At 38.7% G+C, this 26,049-nt stretch overlaps 1 protein-coding gene across 6 annotated transcripts in view; it reads right to left on the bottom strand.

The window, feature by feature from the left end:
• C2CD5 (C2 calcium dependent domain containing 5) overlaps positions 1–13,494 on the bottom strand; it is an 82,057-nt gene extending 68,563 nt beyond the window's left edge. For all 6 annotated transcript variants that reach the window (XM_057700929.1, XM_057700931.1, XM_057700932.1 and 3 more), the window contains exons 1-4: positions 13,290–13,494; positions 13,019–13,137; positions 2,119–2,205; positions 550–721 (exon numbers count right to left, since the gene is read on the bottom strand). In XM_057700929.1, the coding sequence (XP_057556912.1) occupies positions 550–721; positions 2,119–2,205; positions 13,019–13,108 (349 nt within the window). In that variant the 5' untranslated portion in view covers positions 13,109–13,137; positions 13,290–13,494. The remainder of the gene's footprint in view (positions 1–549; positions 722–2,118; positions 2,206–13,018; positions 13,138–13,289) is intronic.
• Positions 13,495–26,049: the final 12,555 nt, after the last annotated feature.

The raw sequence follows: 26,049 nt of genomic DNA, 5'->3' as shown, positions 1-26,049 counted from the left end.
TCATTTCTGCTCTGCATTCAATGTGTGGTAACATCACACATCATAAAACCTCTAGAAAACTCCACTGTACACTTGTAAGAAAGCGAGACCAAAGCTGGCAAATGACATATAAGTATTATGCTGAAAACAATTCTCATCTCACTTCACAGAGCCTATGAATGTATCTCAGGGACCCACAGATGTCCCCGGACTATACTTTGAGAACTTTGCTTTAGGCAACAAAAAGCCTTTGAAGATTTTTCTTTCAAGAATTTTTAAGCACAAACGTTTCAAGATTATTCATTTTAAAATATATTTTAGAAACAGTATACCAATATGAGACAATTTTCAAATGATGCATCTGCTTACTATATTGCATAAATTTAGCAGGCATTGTTTTCAAATTATGTTCAGACAAGGAACAATTCTACCAACAATACATACTACCACATCTATTAAAAAAAAGATACTTTTTGAAGATACATATTTTAATATCACCAAGTGTGGCGCAAAAGTCTTTAAGGATAAATTAAAAGAGTGTGACTTATTTTCTTAAATACTACTGCTTACCATGAATGGTATCATAAATTGGAAACCACCCTGAGATGACTGTTGCAGCCTCACTGTAGAGTAAAGGATCAATGTCAATGTACACTTTACCAATGGCATCATTTGCACTATATGTATCATGGTCAAGAACTGTGATCTGGAGAGGTTCATCTTGTAAATCTTCATCATCCACCTAAAAAAGTATACCTTAAAAATTAAGTCTTATAATTTAAAATTTTTCATTACCATAAATGTATACATATACCATATGTAAAAGATTACTTATTTCCAGGAAAAAAAATGCAAATTGAAACCAATGAGGTAACACCTCACATCTACATTCTCTGTATTAAACTGGTCATCAAGTCTGGTGAAGTCAACCTCCGAAATCTACATGTCATCTTTGGGTGATTAAAATATGAGACAGTTCAAAGTAAAATAATGCAAATGGTCCTTAGCCATAAGAAATCAAACTCACCTCATTCATAATAAAAATGCATATTAAAATTATACTGTGAATACCACTTTAGACCTACTAGGATGGCTTACGTTTAAAAAATAAATAAATAAATAAGTATTGACAAGGATATGGAAAAACCAAAACTCTCACATATGCTGGTAGGAATGTAAAATGGTGCAACCACTGTGGAAAAGTTTGGCAGTTCCTTAAAAAGCTAAATGCACAAATTACCATATGACTTAGCCATTCCACTTCTAGGTATATACCCAAAAGAACTGAAAACAGGGTCTCAAACAGATATTGGTACACCAATGCTCAATGCAGCATTATTTACAATAGCCAAAAGGCAGAAACAAACAAGCATTATTTACAATAGCCAAAAGGCAGAAACAAACCCAAATCCTCTGTATCTGTCGATGTGTCCATCGACAGATACAGAGGATAAACAAAATATAGTATATTCATACATGGAATATTATTCAGCCATAAAAAGGAATGAAATTCTGATACATGCTACACAACATGCATGAACCTTGAAAACATTACGCTAAGTGAAAGAAGCCACACACAAGAGGACAAACACTTATGATTCTGCTTATATGAAATACTTATATTGACAAATTCAGAGACAGAAAGTAGATTAGAGATTACAAGGGGCTGGAAAGAGGAGGGCATTGGGAGCTGTTGCTAAATGAACAGTTTCTCTTTGGAGTGATGAAAAAGTTTTGGAAATAGTGGTGATAGTTTCATAACATTGTATGTATGTGAATGCAATTAATGTTACTGTATTGTACAGTTAAAAATGGTTAAAATGGCAATATTTATGATATATTATTTTATCACAATTCAAAAAAATGTTTACTCTGTACATTGTTAAGTGCTTTTTGGTATACACTAAAATCCAGAGAAATTTATTATATAATAATATAATACCTTAATAATCTGGGTTCTCCTATTCATATACTATATTTTCTGAAATGTAACAATTTTTGAAAACTTAATATTCTTAGGAAATATTTTCATGGTGTAGTAAAACTACTATACCTGAAATAAAAGTAGTCCGATCATTCCTGGGGAAAAGGGTTACCTCAAAAATACACACACAAAAATGCTTACATTTAAAAACTTACCTCAAACTTAAACCACTCTGAGTTCCACTGAGGGTTGAGGGACTTGAGACACACATCTGTTTTAAAGGTGGTATTACCAAATTTTACCTAAAAACAAATAAGAAACAGTTCAAATATAAATATCAAAAACATGAATAAAAATAAAATTTAACGTCAGCTGAACAATGAGAGGATTAACCATGCAGGGGAAAAAGGACTACTACCCCCTGAGACAAAAGGAGAGAAAGCATGGATGAGTCCAGGTACGTTTACAGACTACACCTGGAAAAAGGGATGGCCCACTGTTCTGCTTGACTAGCTCTACAGGGAAATTAAAATCAGACCATTATGTCAGTGTGGAGGAAGTAGTCAACTCGGCCTTCATAAAACAGGAGCTCAAATAAAGGAGGAAAGTCTTAAGGGTGGAGGACCAGCAAAATAAAATCAGAAGGTAAAAAGGATAGCTGACTCTTATCATTTCATCAAGGGAATCCAGAACTACAGCCCATTATTATAAGAACTTAGTAATATATCCTAGTATTTTCTCACTTCCTCATATTTGTTATTTTTTCAATCCTCACCTATGCATACTTAATGATCAGCAGTAAACTATGGTCATTAAGGGTTTTATGTTCCCATCTTCGGGGACAATAAAAGGGGTTGGAATGGGAAGATTATCCTGTTTCATAGCCAGTCTTGCAAGCACTAAATCAAAATGCAAAAGTAAACAAGACGGAAAGGAAGAAGGCAAAAAGCAGGCTAAATCCCTGGGACTTGCTTCTAACAAAGAATGGAGACTGTAAAACCTCAGACTGGACTTGAGAAGCATTCAGGAAGCTTGAGAGCAGAAAAGATAAGAAACTACTTCCTAGATTGTCTCACCTTTCATAAATTTGATCTCTCTAGGCTCTTCCCTAATAGTATCGGTTATCACCATTAAGTATCTTTCCTAAACTCAAAATTCACTAAAGGTTTATCCAATACCCAGTAAAGAGTTTTGCATCTTGTAGATACTCAGGAAATGCTGGTTCAACCAGATAACCTATGAAGTCTCCTTTCCTTCCTGACCTACAATTCTACGATTGGTATTATAATACTTGTAGACATTAATGTTTAATCAGTCCAGAAAATGCTCCAAAAGCAAAATGCCCAAAACTATAGTTATTATCTTCTGTACAATTTTGTAGTTATTTTATCATGCAATATGAATTGTCAGGAATGATACCAACCATGTGGTACCTAGGCAGTTTGGTCAGAGGGTAGAAAAGTTTTTAAAAATTGCATAAAAATAATGAGTTCTTGCATGGTAAGGAATACGATAAAATCAAAGATAAATAAGAAACTGAGAAAAAGGATTTGCCAAATGTGTCACAAAGAGCTAATTTCCTCAATTCTAACAAGTTCCTACAAAGTAATGAGAAAAAGATCAACAAACCAACTAAATAAAGGAAACTCAAAGAAATGGAAATATAGATGTCTTTTAAATATATCAAGAGATGAAATACTCATACTAAGAGAAATCAAACTAAACCAACATTTTCACTACTCAGGTTGGCAAATATCAGAAAGTTTGAAAACACGGTGTTAGTGAGGTACTCTCACACTCTGCTGCTGTGAGTACAGATTAGAGCAATCTTCACAAAGTGCAGTCGACAACACAACAAAATTTTAAATGCCTGTACCCTTTAAACTCATACAGAGGTGCACAATGACATAAATGAGCAGCATTATGGTAGCAAAAGATTGGAAATAACCTAGATGCCCATCAAACGGGAACTGGCTAAATGAAGTATGGGAAAGCCACACAATACAGTGCTAAACAGAACAAAGCAGTTCTCCATGCACTAGTATGGAACAATGTCCAAGATACATCTCTCTACTGCAGAGCAGTGTGTATGGCATTCTTTGTGGAGGAAAAAAATGACAAACTGTATAAGGCATATGATATATGCCTACACATACACAGAGTATTTCTGGAAGGATATACAATAAATGTTAACAGTGGCCACTAAACCGAACTGAACAGATCAATTAAAGGAAAGGCAATGATAGGTTGAGTCATTTTGTACGTTTTGAATTTTGAACCATTCACATATATTGCCATATTTTTTAAATGGACTATTTTAAAATTCAAAAACATCAAAAATTAAAATAAAATTCAAATGGCAAAAACTTTGTTTTGATTCAAATTACAGAATTCTGGATTCACTTCTGGGAATTTATCCTAAAGTACTTTCACATATGGCCTCTTCCCAAAAAATATACAGAAACCTAGTGACAACAAGAAAGTGACTAAATAAATCATATTCTCCCTACTGAAGAATGGAGTTGATTATATGTACTGTCAGGGGAAGATGTCAATGGCATAATAATTGAAAAAAACAAGTAGAATATATAAAGTATGATTACACTTGTTTTTAAAAATATGATATGCAAAAAAAAAATTTTTTTAAAGGAGGGGAGGAGTAGATGAATACATGCCAAAGAAGTGATGGCAATTACCTCTGAAGAAGGGACTGATTAGCATATAGACAACACAGTATAATGTTGTAAGAAGTGAGGAGCTTTCAACTTTTACTTCTGCATATTTGAATCTTTTGTAACGGGAGCTATTCATGTATGGTTGTCCCTCAAGTACCCACAGGTTTTGGTTCCAGGACTCCTCCCACCCAATCCCCCAACCCACAGATACCCAAATCTGTGGACGCTCAAGTCCCTTATATAAAATGGCAGGACTCCCCTGGTGGCTCAGGGGTTTTAAGAATCCGCCTGCCAATGCAGGGGACACAGTTTCAATCCCTGGTCCAGGAAGATCCAACATGCTGCGGAGCAACTAAGCCCGTGTGCTACAACTACTGAGTCTGCGCTCTAGAGCCTGAGAGCCACAACTACTGAAGCCCGTGGGCCTAGAGACTGTGCTCTGCAATCAGAGAAGCTGACGCACTGCTCTGAAGAGTAGCAACTAGAGAAAGCCCGCACACAACAATGACCCAACGTAGCCAAAAATAAATACAATAAAAAATAAAATAAAATGGCACAGTATCTGCACACAACATATACACAAGAACCCATACACTTTAAATCATCTCTAGATTACCTTTGGTACTTGATACAATATAAATACTATGTAAACAGTTGTAAATACAATGTGAAAACAGCTGCCAACATAACAAATTCAAGTTTTGCTTTTTGGAACTTTCTGGAATTTTTTTTCCAAATATTTTCTACCTGCAGTTGGTTGAATCCGAGGATGTGGAACCCAGGGACAGGAAGGGCCAACTGTATTACCTGCATAATTATTTTTTTACTTTTAAATCACAAATGTTAAAGAAATGAAACAAGGAAAAAGAAACCTGGGAAGAAATCTCTCATTAATTTACCTGGTTTTCATTACATTTCAATATTCAAAATATCAGAGGAATATTTACTGTTTAAGTCACCTAAAAACTACTTTATTTGAAGAAAATCTCAGGATTCATAAAAGCATTCAAAAGCAGTCAAAAGTCAAATGTACTTAAGGTTTGGGCTCAATTGCCAAAAAACAGCGTATCATTTCTTAAGCTATGATTTCGGAGCCCTCTTCAGTTTTATCCCATTATAATATAGTGCTATACTGTGATTTTTTTTGGGGGGGGGTCAACAGTTCATCCTAGATATAGTAACAATCTTAGTCCCACACTATACTAAACAATCAAAAGACAAGATTTTAGAAGAAGAAAAAGGCTAGAGTATGTATTTTGCCAACACTGTGGTGATTCTCCTTAGACTAAAGAAGAATCAGAGTTCATTTGGTCTTATTTAATTAAAAGGAGATTTTATTACTCAGCAATTAAAATGAATGCCTTACAATTTAGTTAAAGAACATCAGGGATTTTAATGAGATTCACGAGTAAGGTAAAAGCATTCTCTTTCCCACTCATTAGCTAAATTACCTTGAGAAAGTTATTTAACCTGTTATTTAAAACTGCTTCCTCCTCTGAAAAGGGGAGCTGCTGTGAGCACTAAACAGGATAATGCATGTAGAGACTTAGCAAAATGTCTAGCAGAAAATGCTCATTAAATATTAATTTCTTTTCCTCTCCCTGTTCCCTCAAAGGCTCCTGGATAAAAACAAAATGATAATATAGTTCTGTGGAACAGTTTGTAACATGCACATTAATACTGGGATATATTTTGATTAATACTTCCCTCTTACAGAATCCCATCCCATTCATCCTGGAGATTCCCGCAATAATCATCCTTAAGTACTACTTTGTCTTCACTGGCTTCCTAAATTCCTCACATCATATATAGTAGAAATTCCCTCAACCAATGCAATCAGGACCAGTATCTGATTGGTCAATGAAATAATTTGGTTAGATCAGATAATCATCAAAAATGATACAAACAGTAAACATTTTCAAATAAAACATGTAAATAAATATTAATTCCTCTATCTTTTATCGTAAGACTAAGGCCTCTTCTTTGAGTAAGCGTCCACCGTTGATAGTTGTCATCTTTTTTGCATAAACCACACCCATAATGTATCATTTGTGTTTGCCAGTTTGGGTTTCTTTAAAATGTGGTAGAGGGGACTTCCCTGGTGGTCCAGTGATTATGATTTCCCCTTCCAATGCAGGGGGTGCAGGTTTGATCCCTGGTCGGGGAGCTAAGGTCCCACATGCCTCACAGCCAAAAAACCAAAACATAAAAAAGCAGCAGCAATGTAACAAATTCAATAAAGACTTTAAAAATGGTCCACATCAAAAAAAAATCTTTTAATAAAAAATAAAAATAAAATGTGGTAGAACTTAAAATCATTGGTATTGATTAAAAAAAGAGAATCCTAGATTTTTTTATAATCTTCATCTAATTCAAGAGTAATTTTTAGCAACTGCATCCACAAGTCTTTACACAGCATTATCAATTTCATCATCCCACCTATTTCACTGATTTGTATAAGGGTTAAATAACAATAACAAATAGAGTTGGCATAAATAGGTTCCGCAATAAACACAACTGCCTCTTGGTAAAGCAGATCAGCCAACTGATGGGAGAAGCAGGCACAATGGAGTATTATTTAAAGATATGGGGTATCCAATAACGTGTCTGTGGCAGAAATGAAGAGCACAGGGAACTATAACGAGTCAGTTAATAGAAATTAGTTAAGAGAGCATCTGCTGTATGGACTTCTCCCCCTCGTTTTCAGACCACTCGCTAACCTGTATCCGCTCTAACCAGCCAAATTTTATTTCCCACTTCTATTCAACAAGAACCCTCCCTTCAATTACATGTGCTCTATTCCATCCTTTTGCCTGTATCAAGTTTGTCCTATTCATCCAAAACATGCTCCCTTTTCCTCTCTGCCTATGGAAATGTTACCATCTTTCAAGCCCAGCACAGAGCTTTCTCATCACCAGCCCAGGCTTCATCATGTCCCTTTCCTATGAGCTTGTATAGTACTTAGAGTCTACATCACATAATTTATCCCTTTATCTTTCATTATCTCCTTTTTCCTGTATTAACCTTTCCCTTTCTGCTGGATTATTCCTATTAGCACACAAATATGTTCTAATATCTTCTTATTTAAGTACTAAAAGCTACATACTTCCCCAAATACCACGCTATTTCTCTTCTCCCTTCACAGCCATGTTTCCTGAAACAATTGCCTATTCATGCCACTCCTACTTCCTTACTCCCGTGTACTTTAACCCTCTTTAAAACACTACAGTATGGGCTTTCATCCTTGTCACTCCTCCAGCCAGGACCTGTAACACCCCTATGTTGTCCAATCCAGTGATTTCTCTGCCCCCTTACTTGACCTCTCAGTGCCATCTGACATTGAGGATTTCCTCTTTCTAGAAACTTCCTCTCTTGCCTTCTGAGACATTACTTCCGGATTTTTCTCCCACCCACTGGCTGACAATCTCAGCTTCCTTCCCCTCGTCCTCTACCTCTAATAAATTCTTAACGACATGTCTGTTCAAAGATCCATCCCCCTTCTCGCTCCCTCTTCTCTCCCCCTAAGTCAATGGTTTGCAAAAGGTACAGAACCAACTTCTAAGGAAACTTTAGAAAATTTCTAGGGGTGTTTTTGGAACTAATAATAGTAGTATTTAGTGAGGAAGGCCAGAGATGCTAGGTGTCCTGCAATTCAAGAGACAGTCCCCAACAATGAAGACTTGTCTAATGTCATGACTTTCAAATGCCCCCACCAGAGAGCCAAGTGGGCGAAAAACCTACCTAGAACCTAACTCAGGTTTATAGATGTAATAGGGTGACAGGGTTTTAATACACGTAACTGTCAAGAAATGCAACCATTGTGAAAATTAATGGACAACTCTCTTTCCTCCCAGGAGTTGACTATAGTGTATTTTGGAAAATCAGATAACCAATGGCAGTGAAGGCCCATTTGAGATGCCAAAACTACGCAACTATCTCACTCTGTCAGAGGAGCAGTCATGTTCATGTGATTTTACATGGAGGTGAAGTACCTCCTATCCTGAATCCTTGCTTTATTTTCTTCACATAAGGCACTTCTCACCATCTAGCATACTTTATCTCTTACTTAACTATTTTTTTGATTAACTCCCTCTTCCCACTAAAACCTAAGTTCTGTGACTACAGAAATTTTCGTTTTGCTCACTGCTCTATCCCCAGCATGCTGTACTATAGCTGGTATGGTATCTGATATGCACAAAGGCTCAATAAATATCATGAACTCAACCTGATTACTTCATGTCTTCTACTGTGGTCATCAATTTCCATATTGATTCACATATTTAAAAAAACTTTTATTTCATCATATTACAGGTAGAGCACTGTACTGATTTTTTTCAACTGTGAGCATAGATAGGTTATATTAGCTATGCATATCATGCCAAGATAGTAAAGGGAAGATTTCAAAATACCTGCTATATAAAGGCAGGCCTGGGTCCCACAGAGTTGAGAAGCACTGGCCTGTGTGAGCTTATTTTTAACTCATACCTCTCTTTAAAACACAATACTCACAAATCCAACTTTCTCCTCGACAACTCCAATTAAAGGACCCAAACAATAAATGCTGGGGAGGGTGTGGAGAAAAGGGAACCCTCCTGCACTGTTGGTGGGAATGCAAACTGGTACAGCCACTACGGAAAAGAGTATGGAGATTCCTTAAAAAACTAAAAATAGAACTACCATATAACCCAACAATCCCACTCCTGGGCATACATCCTGAGAAAACCATAATCCAAAAAGAAACATGTACCACAAAGTTCACTGCAGCACCACTTATAATAGCCAGGACACGGAAGCAACCTAAATGCCCATCAACAGATGAATGGATAAAGAAGATGTGGCACATATATACAATGGAATATTAGCCATAAAAAGGAATGAAATGGAACTATATGTAATGAGGTGGATGGACCTAGAGACTGTCATACAGAGTGAAGTAAGCCAGAAAGAGAAAAACAAATACCGTATGCTAACTCATATATATGGAATCTCAAAAAATGGTACTGATGAACCCAGTGACAGGACAAGAATAAAGATGCAGTTGTAGAGAATGGACTTGAGGACATGGGGTGGGGGGGCAAAGGGGAAGCTGGGACGAAGTGAGAGAACAGTAGTGACATATATACACTACCAAATATAAAACAGATAGTTAGTGGGAAACTGCGGCATAAAACTGGGAGATCAACTTGATGATGGGCGATGACTTAGAGGGATGGGATAGGGAGGGTGCGAGGGAGTTGCGGGAGGAAGGGGATATGGGGATACTTGTATAAATACAGATGATTCACTTTGTTGTACAGCAAAAACTGGCACAACAATGTAAAGCAATTATATTCCAATAAAGAGCTTTACAAACAAAAACAAAACTTAACATGCCCAAATGGAAGTTGATTCTCAATCCACTCGGTCAATCACTCTCAACCCCATGGAGATTGAAAAAATTACTCCAGTGACTTCAAAAAGCTAGGAATCATCTTTTAGTCTCCCTTTCCCTGGTCCTTACTCCAGTCTACCAACAAATCCTCTATTGTCTATCTCCAAAGTATATCTGGAATCCATTCACTTCTATTACCAAAATCATCACCTTGACCCTCATCACCTCTTTTTTGAACTATTATGAAATCTCGTAACTATTTGCCTGCTTCAGCTCTTTCCCCTCTGCAGTCCATTCTCCAAACAGCAACAACAGTGCACATCTTAACAAGTGCTTCCCACTGAATCGAGAATAAAATCCAACCTTCAGTCATGGCTTCTAGAATCCTGCACAACTGGCTCCCTGATTAACTCTCCAATGTTATCTTACAGAACTCTCCCCTTCACTTACATGCCAGCACACACATCTTCCTTCACTTCCTAAAACACAGCAAACCCTCAGGGTCTTGCCTCTGCTGAGATTCTCTTCTCCTCCAGCCCCTCTTGCTCGGCCCCTGTGCTACACACACACACTCGCTAAGCAGCTAGCTCCTTCTCATCCAGCAGGTCTTTGCCTAATTGGCACTTCCTTGAAGGCCTCCCCTGATAATTCAACCTAAAGTTCCTGAGATTCTCTTTTTATCATTTTCTTTCATGGCCCTCATCTCAACTTGTAATTATAAATTTAATCTTTCTTTACTTTTTAACGTGTGACTCTCCCACCAAAATATAAACTCCATAAAAACAGGAACCCCGACTATTTTGTTCACTAGTACATATGCATCAGTTAGATTGGAGACTAGCACAGGGCATGGCAAATAACAGACACTCAGTAACTATTTGTTGAAAGAAGGAATTAATGAGTCATCCCTGAATCTGACCCTTCCCTCACCAGCAAAAGCCATTTGTCACCAAGGCCTGAGAATATTACCTAAGAAATGTCCCTCAAATCCTTCCCCTTTAATCCATTCCCATTCTAAATGTGCACATAATGTCTGGATAATTTTACCACCTTCTTAACTGACCTCCTCACCTCACCTCTCATCTATCCAGTCCATCAATCACATCACCATTCAAGTCATCCTACAAAGAAACAAACTAATATAAACATGATCTTATCTCATTTCTGGGTGAAAATCTTCCCCGGCTTACCATCTACTTACAAAATAAAGGAAAATTCCTTCAATACAGAAAAGGGGGTTGGTGCCAACCTACCTTTTCAGCCTTTTCCCTCACAACCTCCACTACACACATATCACCTTTGACTCCAGACACATCCCAAACAAAGAAGGTTTCCTAACACACCATGTATTCCACTCTGTGCCTTTGATGTTCCCTCTGCCTGGTAAAATCCTGGGTATCCTACAAGGCCCAGTTCAAGTGTCACTTTTCTTAGGAAGCCTCACTAAACCTTCAGACACAAGTAAGTTTCCATAGCCTACAGAAGCACTCATCACCTGGTCTGCAGAGGCAGTATTAGCACTGTGAATTAACAGACCACAAGGCTGTGGAGACTTACAAGGTTAAGTCACCTTGGGCAAATTATTTACTGTTCCTAGGCTTTTTTTTTTTAAGTTATAAAAAAATTTTAATTGTAAACACAGTCAATACAGGTTGACAACACAAATGTTATCTCAGAATATTTTCCCTTGGTTCTAAATTCACTAGGTTCCTATGTACCAGCAAGTCTCCACAGAACTTTTCAGGTTTCATGGGTCTTTTCAGATATGTTTTAATTGAGTATATGTATATATTGCTTGGAAACAAAAGTCCATATGATATTAAAACAAACAAAAATCCTGTTGTGTCTTTCAGGTACTTCCCATTTCCCAAATATGGGAAAATAATACAATAGCAGGACTGTTATAAGGACTAAGAATTGAAAAAAACTTAGCACAGACCTAGCAATAATGAGACTTAATACATGTTAGCTATTATTAACCTACACTGTGTGGGTCAGTCTCTGAGATACCAGAAAGCAAAGACTAGGGTTTGACAATCTGTGTACCCCCATGACCTATCATCTGGCCCAAGAACACACTCAAGTAACTGTTTCTCAAATAAAAATGAAGTTGAGATTGAGAATTGCAATGGCAATGTTTGATTAGGTTAGAGAATCTTTAGAGAACATCAACAATATTTTATATTGAGATGGAATCAGGCTGTATATTATCATGCATCTATCAACTCTAAGCATTAATAGCCCAAAAGATTATTGTTCTAATGCTCTGCCTCATCGTGACAATTTTTACTCCAATCTTACTTGGCTTCTTTCAGACTCTAGGTTATTACTTTCCGGGCCCTAGGCCTGTGCTAATGCGCATGAGTTTTAAACTAATCATTAGATTTAAAAAGCAATTTTGCAATTTATATCCATGGCACTTAATTGGCTTCCTACCTCAAGGCAATAAATTACCCTGAAACAGCTCCTCATACCTACCAGTCTATACAAGAACAGAAAAGTGTTACGCCGGTGTTTTAGAACTTACACTGATGATTCAGAAAATACTATGTTAAAGGGTAGATCGCCCTGCAGCTCTCCCAGTGCCCATAACAGAGTGCATCTACATTCTTAAACATCATCTCCATCACTCTAGCATTAAAAGCCAGCTACCCTCCCCAAAAAGAAGGATGGGTGTTTGGGTCTGGGGGGGGGAGGGGGGGTGGGTGGGTGGGTGTGTGTGTTTGTGTGTGGGTGTGCATTTCAGTGGCCGGCTGGCCACGCCTTGGGATCTCCTGACTGGCAGGTGGAGATCCCACGCCTTGGGATCTCCTGACTGGCAGGCCTGTTAGGAGTCCTGACATCAGGGTCACCCCTGCAGGCAGAGCAGTAACAGCCTCCCCACACGGCAGGCGGAAGCCTGCGAGCCGTGCACCCATCACATGGGCTGCAGTCTCGGCAGTCAGCCCTCCAGGGACCCGGCTGGGCGGTCGGCAGGGGAATGGGCTGAGGGGCTGCGGGCGAGACGGCTAAGATCCTTCACCGGGCTTGGCGCTCCCTGTGTTTGGAGGGGCAGGACCTTGCACCAACCTCCACGAAGGCATCAGTCAGGTCACTAGCTCGGTCCATCACTGGCAAATGGCGCCCGGCCACGATTTTCACCTTCAGCTTCCCAGGCATCGTCTCGGCTTCGGCCTCTCCTTGGGCTCCTGCAGCAACAAACAAGCGAGTCTGCGCCGAGCGCCCAGCCGGGGCGGGGGAGGGGGAGGGCGCGGGGAGCGGCGCGCGCCCGCGGGGGCGCGCGGCCTAACTGACAGCGGGGGGCGCGCGGGGGCGCGCTGCGCCGCCCGCCGCCACTTACTCTCGGAAGAGAAAGGGAGCCGTCCCGCGCAGGAACTGAGGCCTCATTCCGGAGAGGCAGCCGGAGGAGTAGCCCCGGTGGAGGCTTCTGCTCCGGCTTCACAGCGCTGGCAAGGGAAGCAGAAGCCGGTCAACATCCCGTTGAGCCGCTACCGCCCCTATAAGTGTTTCTGCTGCCCCCAAAATGGCGGCTCCCAGGGCGGGGAGGAGGCATCGATCGCTCGGCGCTCGGCCCACTTCTCAGGGGACACACTAAATTCTTGGCGAGCCGATAAAGGAGGCGGGACGGACTTCGAGGAAGCTGGAGGGCAGGGAAACGGGTCGAACCCCGCATCATCCACCGAGCCTGGTGCTGTAGGTTTGGCGCGCAGCTGCTTCCCGGGAGGAAAAACGGTCCACCCGCCAGGAGCCAACCGCAGGTGCAACTCGGTAACTTCTGCGCGGGCGGCTGCCTTCCCAGTTGCGAGCGCTGCATTTCCGAAGGGCTAGGACGGAAAGAGCAGCAGCGGAGACTGCCAGAGGAGCGATTTCAGTCTGCCTTTAACGACGCATTTAGTAGTTCGTGAAATCAGCTTAACCTGGAAAGGGTAGTTTTTGTTTTATATGAATTAGAGTGAAAATTTTGAGGAATCTCTTGGATAGTGGAATAAGTATTCTGTAGTAACACTCTTTATTCAGTCATATATACGTGTACTGGGTGACAGTTGTTAAGGTAGATCTTGGGAGAGGAAAAAACACAAAAAATTTTGAAATACAAAGCCACTGCTTGAAGGAAGGGGAATTTGCCCTGCACTCTTAGATCATCTCGTGTGGTTATTAAGTATCTGCAAACCTAAAGATAAGACCTCCAATGCTGGCAGGAGTTCAGGACCTCCTTCCATAGGAAATTATTTTCAACAAATTGGACCAGATAAACTTGATTAAACATCTTGAAGAATCGACCCAATCGTATATGTACATTAACTTGCTAAAATGAGGCCTAATTTATTAGCTCAGACCATCAGAAAAAAATTAGGGAAGTTGAAGCACACGCACAGGAGATAACACAAATCACTCCATACCAAGTATCAAAAGCAGCATTAACAATACATGTCATATCATATACCAAAATCAGCATTAACAATTTCAGTGGAAAGATTATACCACTGGATTCATCAGGAGTGGAAAATTCCCAAGTGAAAACATCATGATGATGTTTTTAACTTTAAAAATACTGAAAAAGAAAGGCATCGAATTGGAAGGAAAGAAGTAAAACTGTCACTATTTACAGATGACGTAATACTGTAGAAAGAAAGACTCCATTGAAAAAAAAGTTAGAATTAAGAAATGAATTCATTGTAGTTGCAGGATGCAAAATCAATGTATAGAAACCTGTTGCTTTCTTTAAACTAATAACCAACTATCAGAAGGAGAAATTAAGAAAATCCCATTTACAATTGTATCAAAAAGAATAAAATGCCTAGCAATACATTTATACAAAGAGGTGAAAGACTTGTATACTGAAAACTGGAAGACACTGGTGAAAGAAATGACACAAAATATTGAAACATATTCCATGCTCATGGATTAGAAGAATTAATATTGTTAAAAATGTCATGTTACCCAAAGCATTCTACAGATTCACTGCCATCCCTATCAAAAATTATAATGCCATTTTTCACAGGACTAGAACAAACAATTCTAAAATTTGTATGAAACCACAAAAGATCATGAATAGTCAAAGCAATCTTGAGAAAGAAGAACAAAATTGGGGGTATCACACTCCCTGATTTCAAACTATACTGCAAAGCTATAGTATCAAACAGTACGATGCTGTCATGAAAATAGGCACACAGGTATGTGGAACAGAATAGAGAGCCCAGAAATAGACCCACAAATATATGGTCAATTAACCTACAATAAAGGAGCCAAGAATATACAGTGGGAAACTGGGCAGCTACATGGAAAAAATGAAAGTAGACCACCATCTTATACCATATGTGAAAATTAACTCAAAATGGATTAAAGACTTGAATGTAAGACCTGAAAGCAAAAAACTCCCAGAAGAAAACAGAGGCAATAAGATCCTTGACATTGGTCTTGGTATTGAAATTTTGGACTGATTCCAAAACAAAAGGCAACCAAAGCAAAAATAAGTGGGGCTACATGAAACTAAAAAGCTTCTGCACAGCAAAGGAAACCTTCAATAAAATGAAAAGGCAACTTACTGAATGGGAATACAAATCATAAATCTGATAAGGGGTTAATGTCCAAAATGGATAAAGAATTCAAACAACTCAATAGCAAAAAATCAAAAAATCTGATTTTAAAATGGGCTGAGGATCTAAATAGACATTTTTCTAGAGAAGACATACAGATGGCCAACAGGCACATGAAAAGATGTTCAACATCACTAATTATCATGGAAATGCAAGTCAAAACCATAAGGAGGTATCAAGTCTTACCCATTAGGGTGACTATTATCAAAAAGACAAAATTTAGCTAGTGTTGGAAAGTCTGTGGAGAAAAGAGAACACTTGTACATTGTTGGTGGGAGTGTGAATTGGTGCAGCCACTATGGAAAACATTATGAAAGTTCCTCAAAAAGTTAAAAATAGAACTACCATATGGTCCAGCTATTCCGCTTGTGGGTATTTGTCTGTCAAACACAAAAACACTAATTTGAAAATATTGCATGCATTTGAATTGCAGCATTATTTTCAAAATAGCCAAGATATGGTAGCAACCTAAGGGTCTCGATAGATGAATGGATAAAGAAGATGTGGTGTATGTATATACAATAGAATACTGTTTAGCCATAAAAAAACAAGGAAATCTTGCCATTTGTGACAAAATGGATGGACCTCAAGGGTATCATGCTAAGTGAAATAAGTCAGAAAAAGACAAATACTGTATGATTTCACTTATATGTGGAATCTAAAGAAAAAAACAAATGAACAGACAAAACAAAACTTAACTTATAGATACAGAGAAAAGATTGGTGGTTACCAGAGGAGAAGATGGCTGGGGGTGGGCAAAATAGGTGAAAGTGGTCAATTGTATGGCTGGTAACTAGACTTATTGTGATCACTTTGTAGCATATACATATATCAAATTATTATTTTGTACACCTGACATTAATATAATGTTATATACCAATCTTACCTCAATAAAAAAAATACTCAACAGGTTAAATTGAATACTCTAGGCAGTGGTGACCCAGAATTATCTTTTCAAAGCAAAAATTTATTCTGCAGAAGGAATATTGCTCACATAAGTGAGAAGTTGAACTCCAAGGAGAAGAGAGAACGACTACCTCAACATAAAATCTAAAAGACAAACCATTGACTTCTTAGACTAGAGAAACCTTTATCCACCCAAACTATGACAAGGTAGAGGCCACAGTTCCAATGCAAATTTCCTTAGATCTACCTGCAGTTTTTTGTGGAGTCTAACTCTACACCTAAAAATGCCCTTACCATACTCCCAAGGTCAGCTATAGTACATGATCAGCAAATCCTAGTGTGTTTTGTTTTGTTTTGGTGGTAGAGGTGAAATAGCTTTTTTACTGAAATCAGAGTGTTGCCATACCACTAGTTTTTTTTTTAAATACCAAAAAATATAAAGAAGTAGAAAACTGAAGTTTAGCGACAGTCTTAATGGAAAATAATGCATTGTGTTACAACATGTTGTAATGTTAAAAAAAAATTGCAAATTACACAATTAGAGGTTAGCAGTTCAGCCTCCTAATTAGTAGCCTGAGAGGTATTTGTACATAGCCGCTGCCTTAGGCTTCAACAACAGGAGATTACAATTAAGATGCTTCCTGAAGATTTTTTTTTGGTGGAATTAAGCCCGACTTCAGTTTATCTTCTAATAATTATACTAGTTTCTTTTAATTAGTGCTGCAGACAATGCTGACTTTCCTGACAAATCCATTATGATCTGATTCCTGATTACTTTCTTTAGCTTCATACCTTGCCACACTTTTTACATTTTAGATCCTGCAGTAATAACAAGAGAATGTATATTGAATATCTGCTGTGTACTGGCTGCTGAATTCAGTGCATCTCAGCTTTTAAGCCTCCCTAAAAACCTGAGATAGGAATGATCAGCTTTCATTTTATACATGAGGAAATTGAGGCTTGGCAAAGGTATGGTGATTATCCAAAGTCACAGAGCTGGTAATGTCGGAGGCAGGATTTACATCCAGACAAGAACCCATGTTCTTTAAAGGCTACATGTGGACTTCCCTGGTGGTGCAGTGATTAAGAATCCGCCTGCCAATGCAGGGGACATGGGTTCGAGTCCTGGTACTTGGAAGATCCCACGTGCAGTGGAGCAACTAAGCCCCTGCACCACAACTACTGAAACCCGCATGCCTAGAGTCCATGCTCCACAACAAAAGAAGCCACCGCAATGAGTAGCCCACGCACTACAACAAAGAGTAGCCCCCATTCACCGCAGCTAGAGAAAGCCCTCGTGCAGCAATGAAGACCCAATGCAACACAATAAATAAATAAAATAAAGGCTACATGTAGTTTTCCAAATGATGCTTTTCTCTCTGCCTAGATTGCTCATAGTCATCCAAGAAAACACTTAAGAATTCATAACTCAGTTTAAATGTGACTTCAAATGTCTTCCCCGTTCTCCTTCCTAATAAACATACTATGCTACCACTGTATCTAGCACATGTATTATTGCACTGTCCTTATATATAATTATTTACCTGTCCCTCCCTTATTCACCTTTGAGCACCCTGAGGGGAAGGGCTCCTTTCTACTCACTCATCTCCCAATTCTCCCTTTCATGCCCTGTGCCCTTCATGTGATTAACCAATGTTTGTGGAATTTAAGTAACATTTAACACAAATACTATTGTTACTTTGCTCTCTCTTCTTTCCTGCTTCCTAAAATCTTTTAATCTCTCTCCATCCCCTCAAAGTTAGCGTTTTCAAGGGTTGTCTATATTTGGTGTCCTCTCCTCACCTCCCAGGCACTCCTAAAACTATTTCTACCTGCTTTAGCTACCACCACTATACCAAAACAGCTTTCACTAAGACCATCAATGAATTTTGCTCGCTAAATACAGTGGACAATTTGCATTTTACATGCTTCTCAATAACATTTGACAGTTGATCACATTCCCCTTGAAATAGTCATCCACGCTTCTCTTACCTATTCTACTACATGCATGTCTTCTTAGTCTCCTCTCTGTCCTTAACAATGTGTTTTCCTCAGGGTTACATTCTTGCTCCTTTTCTAACTATTCTCTCTCACTAGGTGAGCTCATTCATGTTCATAATTTCCATTTCTATCTGTTTAGCTGAGGATTCTCACATTTTTATCTTTAGCCCACAACTTTCTTCTGGGATCTGGACCCATATATACAACTGCCTGGTTCCTATTTCCATTTGGAATATCAAAGTGACCTTAAAAAAAAAAAAAGTGACCTTAAAGTCAGCATAACCAAAACGGAATTTATTTTCTTTACCTCTCACATAACTACAGCAACAGCAGTTACAACAACAACAACAACAAAGATTAAAGGCCCAGTTTTTCTCCAGTATAGTCTCCATCTCAGAGACGGAGGCATCACCGGATGCCTAGTCAAGTGCTCATGCCAGAAACTCACTGGTTTAAAATTGAGGGTGGATACAAATGGCAAACTGAACCCAGTTCAGTTACTTTTGCATTAATTTACATGGAAAGCATCAGATCAGCTGAATAAAGGATAAAAATGAGCCCAATAGGCAGCGAGGTAGGCTCATCTTCCTGCTGGTTCCCTTGAATTTCACAAAGCCATGCCTGATGGACGGTGGGCATCCTCACCACATTGAGTAAGGTGTGCTCCAGATTGTTAGATTATTAAAGTGGAACACATTGCTTTGTGTCAGTAACCAACAATGCACTCAGTGAGCCATGTCACCCAGGTATAAAGGGCAAGTTCAAAGCCTTGACTTTCTCATCAGGCCAGCACCAGGACAAGCTCCCTTTATTAGTGTCTGTACTGCAAAGCCGAGAGGTTTTCCATTTATGTCTACTTAAGGTCTTTCTGGAAAAGTCTAGCCACAATTGACAATTATCTTTGACTCATCCTCTTCCTTACCCTTGACACCCAATGAATCACCAAGTCCTGTGGTTTATAATTCCTAAACAATCTCCCAAATCCATCTACTTTCCTTCATTATTTATCACCCGGATGCCTGGTATCCCCACTTCCATTCTTGCTTTCCTCTAATCCATTTACCATGAAGCAGCCCAAGTGATGTTTTTAAATAGTTTCTAAATTTGCATCATTTTATTTTAGGGGAATTTTTTGCCAAAGATCAGGTGACACCCCTTTATTCTTGTCAAGACCCTTTTCTTTATAAAAAAATTAAAATGTTCAGAACTTAAAGAGAAGGACATCAGTCAGAAGTGGGTTTTTTATTTAATTGTTACCTTGTTGAGTTTCTTTAAAGTCAAACCATGACTCTCCATCTGCATTAGCCTATCTCCTAGTGCTAGACTATTCCATTTCAAGGGGATTCTTGTTCAAATGAATTGTTTCATTTCAGTATCTACAAACTGAAATAGATCCCAATTCACCTCAGTTCGTTACAAGTTATATAAGTTATATACTTGACCCTTATATACTCGATCCTTAAAAGTTTTAACTCAACACTGTATACACACTATTTTTCCTTTGCTAGTTAGGTGGCACTAATAGAATTTTTAGGATCCAATAGGCCATTATCTTCACAAAGACACTGACTGTAACATTGACTGAATTACATTGATACATAATTTTCAAACACCTTTAACTTCCAATATTTTCATATTGCTACAGGAGCTGACCAATAACGTATCCAAGGTACCTTGAAAAGTAAAGCTAGAGATACATATTTATTAAATTCCTCATGAGCAAGATTCAGCTTGCAAGCTGAACTCACTGTGGACTGTTTAAAGGAGGAGTGCTAACAAGTGGGACAGTTACTGATTACTGCAAGTGATGGGAAGAACAGAAGTGAGCTGAATCTATGGCTGGTATCCCTGTACGTCCTGCTGTGATTGGATACATAGGCAGTCTGTTCTAGACAGTTGCATCAGGGATTTCTAGACCTGATATAGGAAGGAGTAGCTTCACAGATTACAGGCACCATACATGCAGACAGCTACTGCAATTCAGATTTGGCTAGTTGAAATTTTAGCAATACCTGTGGGAACAATAATGGAACAAGAAAAGTCAATTACATGTCTTTTAATACTAAAGATGTTGAGATTTGAATAAATACAAATAAATGAAGCAGGAATAGTAAAATTAAAGTATTACCAGTCTGCACTGTATAGCACAGGAACTATATTCAGTATCTTGTAATAAACTATAATGGAAAATCACTTTGCTATACACCAGAAACTAACACAGCATTGTAAATCAACCATACTTCAACTAAAAAAAACCACGAGAGATCGCCTCACACCTGTCATAATGGCTACCATCAAATAGAACACAAATAACAAATGCTGGTGAGGCTGTGGAGAAAAGGGAAGACTTGTACGCTGTTGGTGGAAATGTAGACTGGTGCAGCCACTGGGGAAAAAGAGTATGGAGGCTTCTCAAAAAACTAATCATTGAACTGTCAATATGACCCAGCAATTATACTCCTGGGTATATACCAGAAAAAAAAAAAACCTCTTAATTTGAAAAGATACACCTCAATGTTCATAACAGCATTATTTACAATTGTCAAGATATGGAAGCAATCTAAGTGTCCAAAAGATGAATGGATAAAGAAGATGTGGTATGTATACACACACACACACACACACACACACACACACACACACACACACACACACACAAAATGGAATACTACTCAGCCGTAAAAAAGAATGAAATTTTGCAGCAACATGGATGGACTTGGAGGGCATTATGCTCTCTGAAATAAGTCAGATAGAGAAATACAAATGCTGTGTGATATCACTTACATGTGGAATCTAAAAAATAAAACAAACTAGTGGATATAACCAAAAAGAAACAGACTCACAGATATAGAGAACAGACTAATGGTTACCAGTGGGGAGAGGAAAGGGTGGAGGGCCAGTATAATGGTAGGGGATTAAGAGATACAAACTACTAAGTATAAAGCAAGCTACAAGAATATACTGCACAACATGGGAAATACAGCCAATATTTTATAACAGTAAATGGAGTCTAATCTTCTAAAAATTGTAAATCACTATGTCGTATATGTGTAACATATACATCAACTGTACTTCAGTTTTTAAAAGTTTAACAATAACAACAGAAATATTACCAGACTGCAAACCCTAATGAAATCCTAGGTTCATGCAAGGGTGATCAGTGGCTTCTAACATCACAAAAGGAGAGACAGTCAGGCTTATCTGTCTCCCAGTTTGATACCATAGGATGTGTACAACACCTATGAAGTATTCCTGCCAAAAGAAATTGAACTGAATCTGATCAAATCTCTCCACATAATTACTAGTTTTACAGAAAATACAGGAGACAAAGGAACACGTTAAATAACATCATGGGCATGCAATCAGGAAAATCCAAAATGAGGACAATTCTATAGAACAAATGACCCAATTTCTCCAACAAACATATTGTAAAAAAAAAAAGGGAACAAAATGTTGTATTTTTTAAAGGATTTAAAACACAATTCTACCAAAGGTAGTGTATGAATCCTAATTTGATCCTTATCTTAACAAATCAAATGTAAGAACATTTCTGAAACAATCAGGAAAATTTTAATTTTGACTGGAAATTTGATAATATTATCAAGTTTCTTAAGCATAATAACAGTGTCATAGCTATTTTAACTTTTTGTATTTCAGAGTGAAGGGGAACAGAATACACCACCCCAAAACGTGTCTCTTTGGCATATGTGGATTATTTTGAGCTGAAGGCAGTCAAGGCCCAGCAGAGTCAAGAAAAGCTTTTCTCTCTCTCTTAACTGTCTAAAAGAATTTCAATAGGGGGCCTGGCCCAGGGAGAGCGCTATTACCAGAGATAACTTTTCTGTTTGAAAGACTTACCTGCATAGTGGGGCAAACATCTGATTACCAAACAGCCACTCTTCTCATCGTCCTGTGACTTGTCTTCCTCTCCTTTGAAGCCCCAGACCCCTAGCCCCTTCTCCTCAGCTGAGGATGCTATATAAGCCTCAATTTCCTGACCGCCTTTGAGTCTCATTGTCTTCGAGGGGCTCCCTTACGTATGTATTTAAATGTTTTTTCCTATTGTTATTCTGTCTTATTTAACTATTAGACCAGCCAAAGAACATAGAAGAGAAGAAGAGAAATGGTTTTTCTCCCGTACAAGAAATACATACAATTAATAAAAGTTTTCTTTTAAAGTTTGTTCTACCATGAGTTATTTTACTCGTCCTGTGTCTTGGGTGCTCATGACATCTAGGTTGAAATCTGAAAGATGAGTAGGAATCAATTCAATCCAAACGTTACTTTCTCAAAGAAACCTTCCCTGAATTCCCAGATTAGTTTGGTATCTCCTGTTGTGTAGTGTCAAAGTACTTTAAGTTATCCCTTCTGATACTGAAACAATTGTAACTAAGTAATTAATTGTGCAAGTAGTTGTTTAAAATCTTTAATACTATATAAGCCCTGTGAAATCAAGCACTGTCCATTTCTTCTTCCTCATTGCATCTCTGGCACATTACACATAGTAAGCAATTCAACACATCTTTATTGAATGAATGAATAAAACGTCGTATCCCTGTGTAAGAAGAGCTTTTGGTGAATTTCCAAGTTCAATGCACTGCCAAGCTCTTGCAAGAAGACAATTTCCCTGTATTCAAATCTTAACTCTGTCATTTACTGTGTGAGACTAAGTAAATTACTTACTCTGTGAGAATTAAGGATTTCTGTGAAATTAAGGATTGTTGGGAGAATTAAAATAACACATTTGAAGTTTCTAGAACACAGAAGTATCCAACAATTGTTACCTATTGTTTATTCATTTATTCAGCAAATATTTTTGTGTGGCAGAAACTGTTCAGGGAACCAGAGATTTCACCGTGAATCAGAAACATATCTTTACCCTCATGGGATACATTTCAGTAGAGGAGAAATTAATAAGTAAGTATTGAATACTGTAACCTCAGGCAGGTATATATGCAATAAAGAATAATAGGGACACATTATTTTAAATAGAATAACTAGGGACTTCCCTGGTGGCACAGTGGTTAAGAATCTGCCTGCCAATGCAGAGGACGCAGGTTCGATCTCTGGTCGTGGAAGATCCCGTATGCCTTGGAGCAACTAAGCCCGTGTGCCACAACTACTGAGCCTGTAAGCCACAGCTACTGAGCCCATGCTCTTAAACTACTGAAGCTCATGTGCTCTAGGGCCCACATGCCGCAACTGCTGAGTCTGCGTGCTGCAACTACTGAAGCCCATGCACCTAGAGCCTGCGTTATGCAACAAGAGAAGCCACTGCAATAAGAAGCCCATGCACCACAAGGAAGAGTAGCTCCCACTCTCCGCAACTAGAGAAAGGCTGCTTGCAACAATGAAGACCCAATGCAAGCCAAACGAATAAAAAACAAAACAAACAAACAAAAACAAACTTAAAATAACTCTCCAGGAAGATAATATAAGAAAAAAAAGGAGGCGAATACACAATGCAAAGACGTAGGGAGAGAAGGCATGGTAAATAGATAATCTTCTCCACAATAATCTATTATGATTGTGGATTTATTTACTTTCCGTTACAGTTAGATCAATTTTCTCTGCTTTATATATATTGAGGCTATTATTCAGAGGATACAGAAAATTGTGATGTCTTGCTGCTGATCACTTCAGCATTACAAAGTGAACTGCTAATAATATTTTTTTGCATGAAAGTATATTTCATTTATATTAATATTGCTAGACTAAATTTCTTTTTGCAAGTATTCTCGCGGTATATATTTTTGTCTACTCTTTTATAAAACTTCTGTGTATATGATCTTTGTATATTACGTATTGTGAGGCATGTTTCCCCTAAAACAGTGTTATCTCATAGCTGGTGCTCAGAGAATATTTGTTGAATAAATGAATTTGTTGAATGGTTACAGCAATACATATCAACTATTAGAGAAGTTAAGGGCTCCTGTAAATGGGGACTCCTGAGTGTTTTACTGAACCGATGGTGTAACCCTTTCAAATATATGCAAACAGGGAACTTCCCTGGAGGTCCAGTGGTTAAGACTCTGCCCTCCCCCTGCATGGGGCAGGAGTTCAATCTCTGATTAGGGAACTAGGATCCTGTGCACTGTGTGGCATAAGCAAAAAAATTTTTTTAATTAAAAATTAGGACTTCCTAGGTGGTGCAGTGGTTAAGAATCCGCCTACCAATGCAGGGGACACAGGTTCGAGCCCTGCTCCAGGAAGATCCCACATGGCACGGAGCAACTAGGCCCATGCGCCACAGCTATTGAGCCTGCGCTCTAGAGCCCATGAGCCACAACTACTGAACCCATGTGTCACAACTGCTGAAGCCCATGTGCCTAGGGCCCATGCTTTGCAGCAGGAGAGCCCGCCGCAATTAGGAGCCCGCCCACCACAATGAAGAGTAGCCCCGCTCTCAGCAACTAGAGAAAGCCCGTGTGCGGCAACAAAGACCCAATGCAGCCAATAAATTAATTAATTAATTAATTTTAAAAAATTAAAAATTAAAAAAAGCACAAATATATGCAAAGAGCTCTCAGGAACTTTTGCCTAGAAGGCCCTCCCTTCCCCCACCCTGCTGGGTGTAGGGAGGCATTTCCTCCCCCCTCCGCGCTAACCACAAGGCAACTCTGGGGGTGGGGGCTGGGAGGGCGTGTAGGATAAAATAGATCCTGTAATTTTATATGTTAAGGAACTGGGTTATGGGGGTAATTTGCTTACGGTTAGTGAACTCTCCCCCTCTTTCCTTCCTGTAACACGGTTCTTGCAAACAACAAAGTAATTTTAAAATTCTATTTTGGTGATCATATTTTCCACAGCAAGTGTAAAAGTGTAAAAGTCCTGAGGCAAAAATGAGCACCCTCATGCCTTGGAGAAAAGCGAGCAAGGGAAAGAAAGAGAGCTGAGCATTGCTTTTGTTGTTGTTGTTGTTAGGGAATTAAATTGATGCTTTATTTGACATCATCTTTCCAATCTCTAGAAAAAGCAGTGCATTTTCTCTGGTTGCTCTTGTTCCTCTGGAAAGGCCTTTCTCTCCCCACCTACCCAAATCTTACTGCTGCCTTCAAACATCAGTTACTATTTACTGACAACACTTTATCCTTATACAAGATGTGAGATATGAAACTTGATCTCCAGAAGGTTGCAGTTGAGGTGTGTGGATAAAACATTTATTACACGTGAAAAATGTAAGTATAATCAATGACTATATAGTGAGTGTTAACTGAATGGTTTGGACAAAATATTAAAGAAATTAAAAAAGACTCTGGAAATGGTCAAGGAAGAAACCTCAAAGAGAAGGGAGATGTGAGTCGGAAATTTGGGGATGAGCGAGGTCTAGATAGTGGGGATCCATTCGAGAAAAAAAAAAGCAGGAGCAAAAGGATTGAAGAAAGAATGCTTATGGAACAGTCTAGAGATATTAACTAATGTTATTGGGGGTTTTGGAGAAAAGTAATAACTTGGAAGAAAGATAGGTTATGCCCAGGACTACACACGGCAACCAGAATTGGGAGGGAGATGATTCAATCCACAAGGCAAAGGGGCAAGAGCACTGTCATGATGGCCACCAAGCCGTTTAAGGATCTTTTGGAAGGAAGAAGCATA

Source organism: Hippopotamus amphibius, chromosome 12 (assembly GCF_030028045.1).
Source record: "Hippopotamus amphibius kiboko isolate mHipAmp2 chromosome 12, mHipAmp2.hap2, whole genome shotgun sequence".
Lineage (NCBI taxonomy): Eukaryota > Metazoa > Chordata > Mammalia > Artiodactyla > Hippopotamidae > Hippopotamus > Hippopotamus amphibius.
The sequence above is the reverse complement of the archived record's forward strand: the minus strand, read 5'-3'. Positions and strand labels throughout refer to the sequence as shown.